The sequence below is a fragment of the Rhinopithecus roxellana genome, chromosome 3, assembly GCF_007565055.1.
Source record: "Rhinopithecus roxellana isolate Shanxi Qingling chromosome 3, ASM756505v1, whole genome shotgun sequence".
Classification (NCBI taxonomy): Eukaryota; Metazoa; Chordata; class Mammalia; order Primates; family Cercopithecidae; genus Rhinopithecus; species Rhinopithecus roxellana.
The window spans coordinates 105,318,770-105,331,785 of NC_044551.1; the positions used below are offsets into that span (position 1 = coordinate 105,318,770).

The 13,016-nt window shown below is 36.5% G+C and overlaps 1 protein-coding gene across 5 annotated transcripts in view; it reads right to left on the reverse strand.

Moving 5' to 3' along the window:
• Positions 1-953: 953 nt before the first annotated feature.
• Positions 954-13,016, reverse strand: part of PRR16 (proline rich 16) — a 213,726-nt gene continuing 201,663 nt past the window's right edge. For 4 of the 5 annotated variants that reach the window (XM_030926769.1, XM_030926770.1, XM_030926768.1 and 1 more), the window contains one exon: positions 959-2,319. In XM_030926769.1, the coding sequence (XP_030782629.1) occupies positions 1,564-2,319 (756 nt within the window). In that variant the 3' untranslated portion in view covers positions 959-1,563. Of the gene's footprint in view, positions 2,320-13,016 lie in introns of all 5 variants that reach the window. The other variant, XM_010352882.2, reaches the window with a different exon arrangement.

The following is a 13,016-nucleotide window of genomic DNA, read 5'->3' on the forward strand; positions in this document are numbered from 1 at the left end:
ATTGTCCCTTCAAAAAATAAGGCCTATTTTCTTTCTGTATTCCATCTAAAATATATAATCATTTTTAATAGGAAGCTGTCAAAAACACTATTTAAATTACCATGATCTAGCTTGAAAAAGGCAAGAAAGAAATATGATTGAAGGCTACCTCCCTGTGCAAAGATTACAATTTTGAGAGCAAAAGCCAAATATTCATAAAAGCCATCGGATTCTGTATCAAGTTGTGCAGTAAATACATTTCCACAAAAGATGACTCCCTCTACTCTTACCACTAAATGAACCAATTTTGTTTTCAGGAACCTGTCCTCATCATAACTCCAGGGGAGAGAAACTCATTTCCAGCTCCAGGACAAAATATCTCATCAATTGAAATGAATGCAATTGGAAGTTAAATTTGGCCCATGTGTGGGTAAAGTTTCTTAAGCTGGTAGATAAGACTGAAGAGGAGGACTTTTATTTGATGTTAGAAGGAAAGATTCCTTCTCTTTCTTTTAGAGGACAGCAACAGCCCATGGTATCTTTCAACTCTGAGGGGGAAAAACTTATGCCCAATGCTGAACACATCCTGATACCAGAAGCATTCAGATTTCCCCCTATAATTCTCCTATAAATGTGGGTTCACTTGGGGAGGCAAAGAGTTTGCTAACGCAGGAGGCAAAACACCCTACAGCCTCAATGTAATAGTTTAGGGTACATCCTGGAAGAATGCTGAGTATGAAGAGGGCTTGGCAACACAGGGAGAGTTCAACAGAAGGCTCTTGAAGTACCAAATGGAAATATAAAATATGTAGTGTGTAAATTTCTATTTATGATGTGGAATATGATATTTCATTTCAAAAATTCTGATATACACTCACTGTAACTTCTCCAAACTCTGTCAGATTTGCTGCCCATTTTGAGGAATGTTAAATGAGATTAAATGAACCACTACTTTAGTTTAATTCTGAGGAACATTTGGTTTTGTCATTATTTACTATTGTTTATTGATTTAACAGTATTTCCACAGACCAAAGTATTTTATTACATATATAGCTGAGCATGTAATTCATAATTGTATAATATAGAAAATAAACTTCTTGGTATTGGCCTCAGCATTTAATAATGAAAAACTAATGACAAACATCTTTAGAAAAAAATAATAAAATAGTCCTTCAGTATTAAAATTTCCTAGTAAAAAGCATTAGATCAAAGTTAAGAATATGACATGTTAATGCATAGATGACTTAGGCATAAATAAAATGAATCAAATCCCAGCTCTTATAGTAAATCAAAATAGGTGAAATCTGCAGGTTCACAGTTTGTCATAGGTCAATTGCAAAAACAATGCATTCGTATTTTTCATCATTCTGAGGTTTTTAATGATACAACATTTAAAATAATGCATACCCAGGATATAAGCAATGTGCTGCATACTTACCAGGTGATTTTTATGCCACTTTGCTGAATGCAGGATTAATATATTTGGGCTTTTTATTGCTTGAGTAGAAAGTGCTCGTTACTTATTATTTTATGTTTATAATATAGAAAATTAAAAAAAAACATTTTTTTTTTTAATGGCATACATCACACGGTTGTAGTGGTTGATTTCCTCAAGATCGTCTTCTGTGGTTTTGGTGCAGTGGGAGGAGGCACAGTTGCAGGTCTGACAGGGGGGAAGCTGTTACTGTGGCTTATTCCCATTCCCCCATTTTCTAGTGGGAAAGGAGTGAGATGGGGTGGAGGAGGGAGGGGAGGGCCTTGGTGAGGAATCTTTCCTGGTGGGTGGACAGGTTCGCTGTGTAAGTGGACCTCCCTGTTTTTTATGTTATACCGGGTATCACAGTCAGGACAATAGCCATGGTACTGTACTTTTTCATTAAACCGAACTCGTTCTCGAGGCCCTGCCTGGGGACATCTGTCTTTTTCAGGTCTATGCATCAGAGGCTGGACTGGAGCCTTGTCCAAGTTACTGTTGGGTATGCAGCAGATATCTCCATTTGGAATTTTGTTAGGTCCACCTGGTAAGCCTCCATTTCGTAGAAGGGTGCCATTGGTCTTTACGGGATTGGCAGTTGGAACCACCCTTTTGGGGTCTTCACACTTCACAGGTGTCAACCGTGGAGGAGGTGGTGGAGGGTTTGGCTTTCTCAGGACCGTGAGGATAGCAGATGGGTGTGCTGGGGGTTTAATAAGAGGTGCATTAGCCTGCACTTTGATCTTCTCTAGGCTGGAGGCTGTTGTGCCACTTGAGCTACTATTCAGCGTGTCCGTTTTGGAGCTGTCAGTCATCTCATCCTCCAGCTGTAGGTCAGAGGTCAGGGTGTCAATCTGGTCAACCACCTAGTGGAAAGGACAAGGTAATGGTTTTGAAGAATGACCCAAACAAAGTATACCAGAAACAACGTCTTTTTGTCTAGGGGAAATCTGCTATGGAAGCTTTAACTGATATTGAACTGAGCATTCCATCGCTGTTTGATGTTTTCAGTCAATACATTTACAGACTAGTGACCACCACACAGAGGACCAACTGTTTGATAACATAATTTCACATGCCTAGAACATAACATATGATTCACATATGCATTCTATTTCTGACTCTGATATACCCACCCATAGAATATGAAACCTGATGCAGAAATATAACTGATGTTTTAAAATAATCAGAGAGTGCTTCCCTTCTGCTTAACACGTAGAAAGCTGTAGGAGAACATTGCTTCCAATCTTGAAATAAGAAAAAAAAGATCATCAGCAAAATCATAACTTTTCTTGAGACCAACAGAGATCTGACCTCACAAGGCAACCAAATGCACTGAACTGTCAAGAGTTTCAAGCCCTCTGAGGATATACAGAAGACATCAACTGTTCAACCTTTAGAAAATCACAGGAAAAAAAGCAGCAACCATCAGAGTGGGTAAAGAAAACAACTAAAACTTTGATGACTAATTAAAGGTTGAATATGTGCTATTATGACAATTTAGACTCCTGGGAAGTCTCAGACACAGTGTCATCTGTACTCACTCATGGCCTCCTTTTACAGACCTCTCAGGCTGAGAGGAGAAAAGAGATGGAAGAGAGCTGGGCACACAGGCACAAAACCCCATCCACTTCTCAGACTGTTCTCCTTTATGAAGCAGAACCTTTACTGGTGCGTTAGCAAGAAACCCTCCAACCTGTAAGATGCAGGCAACGATCTTTTGCTTCCGAGAGAGGATAGAAGCAAAAGCTGTCTCACCTTCCAGAAAGGGAAAGGAAATTATTTGGGCCCAGGACGCTAAACTAATAAAAAGCAGACGTTTACTATCACTGGGGGAATGACAGGAAGTCACATCAGTCAAGGGCTACTACAGGCACCAGGCAGAGGAACCAGGGACTCAGATAAGGCTGGCAGAGGCATCAGAGCATAAGGCAGGTCATCACCCATGTTAAGGAGAGAGGTTGTGAAGACAGGAACATTGAATGGAAGTATCTTAGACAATGCAGTTCTAAGGAGAGTTTGGCAAGGATACTGGGGAGTCTGACATCTCCCATAACAGGGCTACCTTAGTGTCTCTGCCCTGTTCAGTCATTGGCTGGGAGCAGCAGTGTGGTCACTGCTCAAATGCTAGCTTTCAGAGTACAGCATCAGGGTCCTCAGTCATTTACACTCTGCATTCAGAGGTCTTGGAGGCTATTCTCATAGCCACCATATATGCACTGTTATACATATATGAGAATGGAAAAGTTAATGGGCTGTTTTAAAAATAGTTTATGTAAGGAGACAGTTCCTTCATTTCACACATTTCCATCCATTTATTCCATATGGAGATTGTTCCCTCCTCTTTTACTTAGGTCTAAGTTTAATCAACTGTGAAGTTGGCTCTTTGTCACATGGTGGCAGGATTGGGCTCCAAATGAAAACACCAAAAGCATCTAGATGTTGGACAGGATATAGACTTTACCTCTTCCCAACGAGACTCTTAAGTGATTGATTCCAGCAGGCAGGTAAATGCCACCAGGGTTCAGTCTTTGGATATCTCAAAGGCCTGCAAACTCAGCAGTTTCAAAACATTCAACAGATATAATAAATTCCACAAATTTTTTCTAGTATTTTCTAGTTTAGCAAATGACAGTACAAACCTCACATCTGAATAATCAGAAATCCGGAAACTATATTGGATACCATCGTTTCACTCGCCTTCTGGTCAGGAGAACAAGTCCTTCTATTTTAGCTCCTAAATAATGAATCTTAAATCCATTCACTTTCCTCCATTTTCACTTCTGTCATCCTATTCTGAGCCTCTATGATTTGCCATATGGACTATCTAAAGCCACTTTACTTCCTTTTTCATTTCAGTAGTCTCAATGACTTTTTCTTTTCTTTTTTTTTTTTTTTTGAGGCAGAAATGTGCTTTTGTTAACTCCCCATTTAAATCCTTTATATGTCTGCTCATTTCTCCTGTGATAAAGATTAATTCTTAAGACAGACTTCAGGATTCTGCACGGTCTCACTCAGTGGAATACTGCTGTTTATCAACTGGCTCTTGGCAGTGTAAGGAAGTCTTCATTCGAAAGGTTTTGTGGAAAATCCCACTGTGGTTGATTTCAGGTTAGTAATGCGACATTACTGAATCTGAGGTTGGGAATAAATGTACAGTAGCACACAATTAAAAAGTATACTATATATAAACTCAGGAGCACAAATAATAGTGAACTGCAGTAAAATAATTTAAAATAACAGGGAACAATTAGAAAACTTTTGTTTTTAAGGTAATTAGTTTAATTAGTTTATACAGTTTCACTTTTTTTTTTTTTTTTTTTTTTTTTTTTTTGAGACAGTATCACACTGTCGCCCAGGCTGGAGTGCAGTGATGCGATCTCAGTTCACTGCAACCTCCATCTCTCGGGTTCAAGTAATTCTCCCACCTCAGCCTCCCAAGTAGCTGGGATTACAGATGTCCGCCACCACACGCAGCTAATTTTTTTGTATTTTTACAAAATACAAAAAGAGACAGGGTTTCAGTATGTTGGCCAGGCTGGTCTCGAACGCATATCTCATGATCCACTCGCTTCGGCCCAGTTTCACTTTTAATAACTGTTATGTTTAACAACCAACCAGCTCACAAAATTTTAAAAAATATGATTGGCTTTTTAGCTAGTATGAATCGGTTCCAGTCACCGTCTCATGCTCCTAAATAACTTTCAATCCTCAACTCTGTATTTCTGCTCCAAGTCTCTCTGGTCTTCTTTAGGCCCTCAAAATTGCCTGTCTGCTTCCTGCCACAGAATGTTTGCACAAAACATTATTTCTTCTTGAGATGCTCTTCCTTCTTCTCTTAGTCTAGTTAACTCTGACACATCCTTACAATTTTTCCTATTGCATTCTAAAGGCTTAACATAACAACCGGCATTAATTAGGGGCTCAGCAAGGATTTGTTAAGTAAATGCTCCGAGGGCTATTTCTTCAGTTTAAGTGTGAGCAAAAGGCATTTTCCTTCCGATTTGATTTTTGGAAGTGGTTGTTACTTCAAAACTTGCTCAGTTATTCTAGAAGAAAATGGGAAGAAAAGAATGTATCCATGAATGACCACCGAGTTGGTTGCATATTCACCAGCTCTGTCTAGAAACTAAAGTGAAAGGCTGTCTAAACAATGTGAGAGGTAGACAGACAGTCTTGGCTCATAGGTCCCTGTCCTATTTCACCTGGAGGTTATCTACCCCACACATTTTATTGTAGTAAATTCTGCAGCAAAGGAGAGAAAACATGTCTTTTATGAGAGAAGTGAAGTTGATTTTCAGGATGAATAAATGCCACCTCAGTTCCTACCTGGTTTCCTACCACGCTTCCTACCTGGTTTCAGTCTCTATGTTGTTATGTCCCGAGTGTCTATAAAATTCCAAGAGAATAAAAAACAAAACACTGCTTTCATGAAGCAGGGAATCCAGTGGAAAGGCCTGACTTTGACTAGATCCTCAAACAAGTAACTGTAAAAGTGCAACTAGCTCAGGTACTCTGAAGAATATAAGATGTTATAAGGGAAGAGGAAGACCCCATCAGAAAGGTCAGTGAAGCATTCTGTAAGGATGAGTTGGAGCTTACTGGCAGAAGAGTGGTTCAAGCAGTCTGCTCAGGAAGGAGCCTCATAAAGGCCCTCTGACAGAAGAGATCACCTGAGTGTGACTGATTTAAAGACTGTTTTGGCTCAAGGGTACTGTGAGAGATGAGGTTGGAGAGTTAGGTAGCAGCTATCCTGTGAGAGCCTTTGAGATGATGTGATAAAGTACCACATATTTTTCTTTTAAAGAGTTGCAGAAGTGAGAGGAGTATTCAAACAGACAATGAATTAGTACTTTCAGAACTGAAGTGTCCTCTAGTTAAAGTGTACAGAGTTTCAAACAAGAAAATATTAACAAACTCTCACCCAGATATACCATAGTGAAACTAGAGAACACTGAAAAACAATGATAAAAGTTTTACAACAACAAAAACGGGAACACCAAATATTTATAGAATAACAAAAATTAGGCTGACAGATTTTCACACAAGTAACAGTGGTCCCAAGATAATTTAGAAATAGTTTCATACTGAAAAAGTAATTGGGAATGTTAATATAGTTTAACTGATACAGAAGTGAGAGAAATAGACATTTTTAGACAACAAAGACTGAGAGAGTATTGCTCTTCTAGCTCAGTATTGAAAGTATTGATAAATGAAAATTCAGTGAAAGGTAAATAATCAGAAGGAAGAACTGGAATGCAAGAAGCATAGATAAACAAAGGTACTGGTAAACAAGTAAGTCAAGTTATGCATTGATTACAGAACATAATATATTAGTGACTAATTTGGGATGGGGTAAGAAAAATGGGAAGCTAAAATACTAGGAAAAAGAACATGTCTGATTGTAGGACAATCAGAATTAAACTATTTAAGGTCATTGTCTTTGTTGTGTGTGTGAGGAAAATTATTATCTATCTGATACTGATTAACTTTAATAAGTCAAAAGTGCAGGTGCAAATTTTAGAGAAACTATTGAAATAACAGATATAAAATTATCACTTCCAAAATAAATAAGAAATTAAAAGTGAATAAAGGAAATTCAATAAATCTAAAAAGGCAGAGAATAAGAAATCTTAAATTTTATCACAACAAAAAGCACTGTAAATGAAAGTTGCTCTATAATAGAATAAGTGATGCCAATACATTTGTAATCACAAGAGTGTAAATAGATTAAAATAATGGATAAAAGTAGTGATTGCTGTCAAAAAGAGACACAGAAAGACAATATAAAGTTATAGAAATAAGATACATCAGGCAAATATCCAAATGCAACCTGATGCAGCCATATTAATTCCAAGCACAAAACTTAGTCCAAATCTTTCTTAAGCAAAGCAACAGTATAGTATCGATACCAACTCAGGTGAATAAATAAAACATAATTTAGAGTTCATGTTCATGTGTACACACATATATGAGTGGAAAAAAGATTATGAAGTAGCAATTCACATCAAGTGAATACAAATTTCCAAACACCAATAACCGCACACTCAGTCTTACTAGTAATTGAGGTCATGCAAACTTGAAAAAACAACATAACATTTCTAACTCAATGATTTGGTAACAATGAAACAACCTGATAATCTGTTGTTGGTGATGATCAGTTGTTGGTGATGATCAGTTGTTGGTGATGATCAGTTGTTGGTGATGATGTGTATAATTGGAACTTATACATTGTCAGTGCAAATGTAAATTCAGTCAGTTCAGACAACTTTTAAAGAATATCTTATAAATTGAATAAGGTACATACTTTGTGGCAATTCTACTAGGAACACAGCCTCAACTATGCCAGGGAAAGTCCGATAGATGCTCACGGGGTTGAAAATACACAAGGATATTCCCTGTAGGTTTTTCATTTTTGTTATAGCAAGAAATCTGAAACAACCTAAATATCTATTGAAAAGTGATTGTGTTAGCAAATATACAGCAGTTAAAAAGAATTAACTAGTGCTATATGTATCAGCGGAGATAAATCTCGAAAACCTAATGTTGAATATTTCAACAAATAATAAAAAAATATATTCAGTAGATATATCTTGTTTAGGCATAGAAGCACAGGTAGTTTAGTTAATACATAGAAATAGATAGGCCGGCGCGGTGGCTCAAGCCTGTAATCCCAGCACTTTGGGAGGCCGAGACGGGCGGATCACGAGGTCAGGAGATCGAGACCATCCTGGCTAACACGGTGAAACCCCGTCTCTACTAAAAAATACAAAAACTAGCCGGGCGAAGTGGCGGGCGCCTGTAGTCCCAGCTACTCGGGAGGCTGAGGCAGGAGAATGGCGTAAACTCTGGAGGCGGAGCTTGCAGTGAGCTGAGATCTGGCCACTGCACTCCAGTCCGGGCGACAGAGCGAGACTCCGCCTCAAAAAAAAAAAAAAAAAAAAAAAAAAAAAAAAAAAAAAAAAAGAAATAGATAATACACATCAAATTCAGAGAAGGAGAAACAGGAACAAATGAGGGAAATCATCAGCTACATAATACCAATATTTTATTGCTTTTAAAAGGATATAAAGTCATTCTGAGAAAATGTTAACATGTGTTAAATAAATTTTATTGTGGATATTTAAGGTACACATAGGTTATAAAATGCATATACAGTGAAGTGGTTTCTACAGTGGAATGAATGAGCATCTCCATCATCTCACACAGTTACCCATTTCTCCCCAACAAGAGAGCTATAATCTACTCATTTAGTAAAAATCCTAAATACAATACAATATTGTTAACTATAGCCCTCATATTGTACATTAAATCTTTCAACGTATTCATCCTACATATTTGCTATTTCGTATCCTTTGACTTACATTTCCCCATTCCCTGACCCCCAACTCAGACCATGGTAACCACTGATTTTGTTGTTGTTGTTTTAGATTCCACATATAAGTAAGATCATGCAATATTTTTCTTTCTGTAGCTGGCTTATTTCATTTAGCGTAATGTCTTCCAAGTCCATCCATGTTGTGGCAAAGGGCAGGGTTTCTTCCTCTTTCTCTTAAGGTTGAATAGTAAATATTTAACATTAGCTAAATGATTTAGAAAGAAATAGAATAAGTAAACCTTACAGATGCTATGTGGAAAACATACTAAAGGGTGCTGCATTTTATTGACTTAACCAATTAGATTTTATTACAGCCAAGTGAGAAGTAAATAAACCACCTAGCAAAGGAATCCACTATATCCTTATAATTGCACACCTCTGTTTTGCTTAAGGTATTTCAAAGTATGAAATTGCACCTAAAGGAATAGTAACCACAGGCATGATAGAAATTAAAGAAAAAACAAAATGAAAGAAAGTAGGACTGAAGGGATAGATTTTTTGCAGACAATTGGAGGTGAGAAGATAGCATGGCATCAATCACAAATCTGGGAACATCCACATGTAAACATCAGGTATCCAGAAAAAATGTATCTCAATCTTGAAATTGAGTCATTTGTCCAAATAATTGTGGCTAGTCGGGTCTGTGAGGGACTCGGTTAATCACAGTGAAACAAAGAGAGTTTTAAAACAAGAATAATGGCAGAAGTTGTGTTTGAAAATTCCAGGAGGTTTTTAAAACCATGTATAAAAAGGAAGCTACAGTAGACTGGAATAATTAAGAATAGTGATAAATATGAGTTAGGAATCACATGAGCTCAGTATTTTCACATATGGAGAAATACATCTAATTAATTTTGAAACAGAAAAGCAGATTTAGAAGAAATTAAATAATTATATAATTTAAGTTATTTGTGGAAATCCAAATTCAGTTTATATTACTTCTACAAATCTTAAACTACAATGAATAAGGGTAATGGCACCATAGAGGTATCATTAGAGTGGAATTCAGATGTCCTAGCTAGAGCAATTAGATAAGAGAAAGAAATAAAGGGAATCCAAATTGGAAAATAAGAAGTTAAATTAACTTTCTTTGTGGATGATATGATCTTATATTTAGAAAAGAGTAGAGACTCCACCAAAACACTATTAGAATTGGTAAACAAATTCAGCAAAGTAGCAAGATAAGAAAACTATTAGTAGCTCCTTTTCCTATGCTCCCACTGTGTTTTGTCCTTTTAATACTACAATTGCCTTAATGTATTAGGACTGTCTATTTATGTGTATTCCCCCAGAACATATAAGCATGTGTTTCCATCTTTTATCCCTGGCAGAGAGCACAGTGACTGCACATAGTAAGAATTCACTAAGAATTTCTCTAGTGAGGGAATTGAACAAATATAGACACTATGAAAAAAGTCATTTATTGCCAATATTTCCATGCTACCTCAGCTTTCCATGGTTGGGTCTGATTTTCACCATCTTTAATCCCTCCAATTCCAGATGGCCCAGAAAGACATATAAAATGGATTAGACAGAGAAAAATACAGAATTGGTGAGACTTGGTGAGCTCTCTTCCTATTTTGCCTAACTCATAAAGCTTTGCTCCAAAGCTTGACACAAAAAGCAGTTGAGTCCAACTCCAAAACAACTAAAAGAGTTTAAGTATATATTTTTCTTCAAATAAATTTCCATATAGCACTAAGTGTATTTAGAACCTAAATCTTACTTATATTGTTTAATAAAAATATATATATATAATTCAATTGCCTTAAGAACAAAACAAAATGTAAACCTCTTTCAATTTGAGTGAATCTTTAGCTCCTCCTTGTCAACAATTCTCAACCACAAGAATTTTCAATGACAAACTTAATGGAGAGAAATAAGAAACTTAACCCTGACTGAAACCTTTCCACGAACATTTATAGATTCCTGTAAAATCTTTAAGATTGACTTATAAAAACAATGACATTTTAAATATGGTGGCATTATCAGCAAAGAACTGAAGAGAGAAATTAATGGGAGCTATAGGAATTTCCAACAAGAGAAGGAGACAGGTAAAAACACTACCTTCCCATAACGATTTGATCTTTCTCAGTAGCTGAGTCCAAATGCTGGTGGGTAAAAGAACTGTGTCCAACACAGGCACAATACATAGGATAGCAACTGGCATATCCTTCTCTGGAAGAGCCCTGATATAAGCCTAACAGAGGCGAGGCAGGAAGTGGTGGAGTCAACAGTGAGGATATTCCAGCAAGGACACAGCACAGGAAGGCCACTTTGCCCTGAGTTCATAGTCACCGCACACACACTTCACATAAAATGTGAAAAATCTCTACCCACCTGTCCTAATGATCTACTGACAGGATGAAAATAAGCACTTCATTATACAGCCTACAACTCTGTATTCTGCTGCTAGATCACAGTATTTCTGATAGACTGTATATGAATTAATATGTGTGAATAAACCCTGTAGTTATCTTCTGAAAGGTAAAATTATATTGAATTCTACTTGCGTTAGAAACAATGTCATAAATGGAAACGTTTACATTATCTCACAATTTGGTTAACTTCTCTTTGTATTTATTTACGTAGAATAATCTATAAAAACTTTAAAATTAGGAGTGACTTGGGCCTCTTTTGACTTCTGAAAATGTTCAACGTCCAGTATGAAAAAGTTGCTCAGATCTTCACTAAATGCTTGTTTCCAAAGGGAAGACTAGAACTGCATTGGGTTCCTAGGCCTGTCTTTGGATTTCTAGAGGAATCACATTTCATTAACAATATTATTGTTTCTTACAGATGAGGCCAATCAGCTCCTGACATAGTTCCACATTGTTCCTAAGTTCTTATCCCCTAAAGCAACTAAGCATGTCTCTCTTTGCAGTCTGAAACATCTCAAGCACCATAATTGTATTATTTAACTCTTTCTTTTTTTCCTTGATATATTTGAAAAATCCAGAGTAAGTTAGACGGTCTTGATGTTGTCAGAGACCCAAGGTCTGTGTAACTTTCTGCTCTGCTATACCAAGGGGGTGGGCTCCATTATCATGTCCAAATTGAGGACTGGGGCCCTGCCTTCATATATACATTTCAAGAGGTAGAATGAAAAAGGGTGGGGAAGTCATAACTACTCTTTTTTAAGGAGATGTTTTAGAAGCAATACATTTTATTTGCTGACATCTCACCAGTCAAAATAAAGTCATCTTGATACATGGATACTGGGGAATGTAGACATTTATCTGGGATATGGTTCTTCTACAAAATAAAGAAGAAAGGATATTCCAAAGCAACAAGCTTTCTCTGAAAGAGATACTAAAACAAACACACAGTGACAATAAATATACACACCCACACAAAGGTACATGTCTAATCATACTGTCAGAAGGTAAATACGGAGGATATATACTTAAAAATGTTTACTAAGTATATAACTTTTTTTGCAAGTTTTTTTTTTGTGCAAGTTTTTCTGGAAACAGAGTCAGGTGCATTTTTGGGAGGTGTGTTGTTTCCTTTCGTAATATGTATATAAGAGGCAACTTACATCCTGTTCTCTGGAAATAAACCAGATTTTAAAATAGACAACAATCATTATTCATAGTTGAGCCTGATAAATTAAGTATTTACTGCCTAATACTTTTTGTCAAAAGCAAGTAAAACTATAATGCGATTTGTCTTATTTTTCTGTGTTCAATTGGATTCAATTAATATTTATTGTGCAAGCACTATTCATCTGGTAATATGTAAGATACTGAGGATAAAAAAATAAGTTTCTAGTTTAAATGAGACTGACCATATGTACTTCATGTCTTCCTCCTCAGATCATCTTTAAATGAGAGTAAAGAAGTAAGTATAGTAATACGCTCAGAAAACTTTGAGAAAAAAGTGAAATCTAACCAGAGATTTTTATAAATATGTAGGTGAATTAATAAAAAAGGTGGAAAAAGCACTGATGACATCCCAGAAGAATTTCAAATTTTAAAGTGGAATATAGAAAAATTGGAAGAGATAAGTAATACAAAAGTTAGAGTGGGGCATTGTTGAATCACTGTATTTCACAAGAACACATTGTGTCTAATGGCCCCATATTCTTTCACATTCAACACAATTGTAACAACATAGTAACAGCTAATAACCTTAAGAAAAAAACTGAAATCCTTGCTATAAAAATATGAAACAATGTCTCTG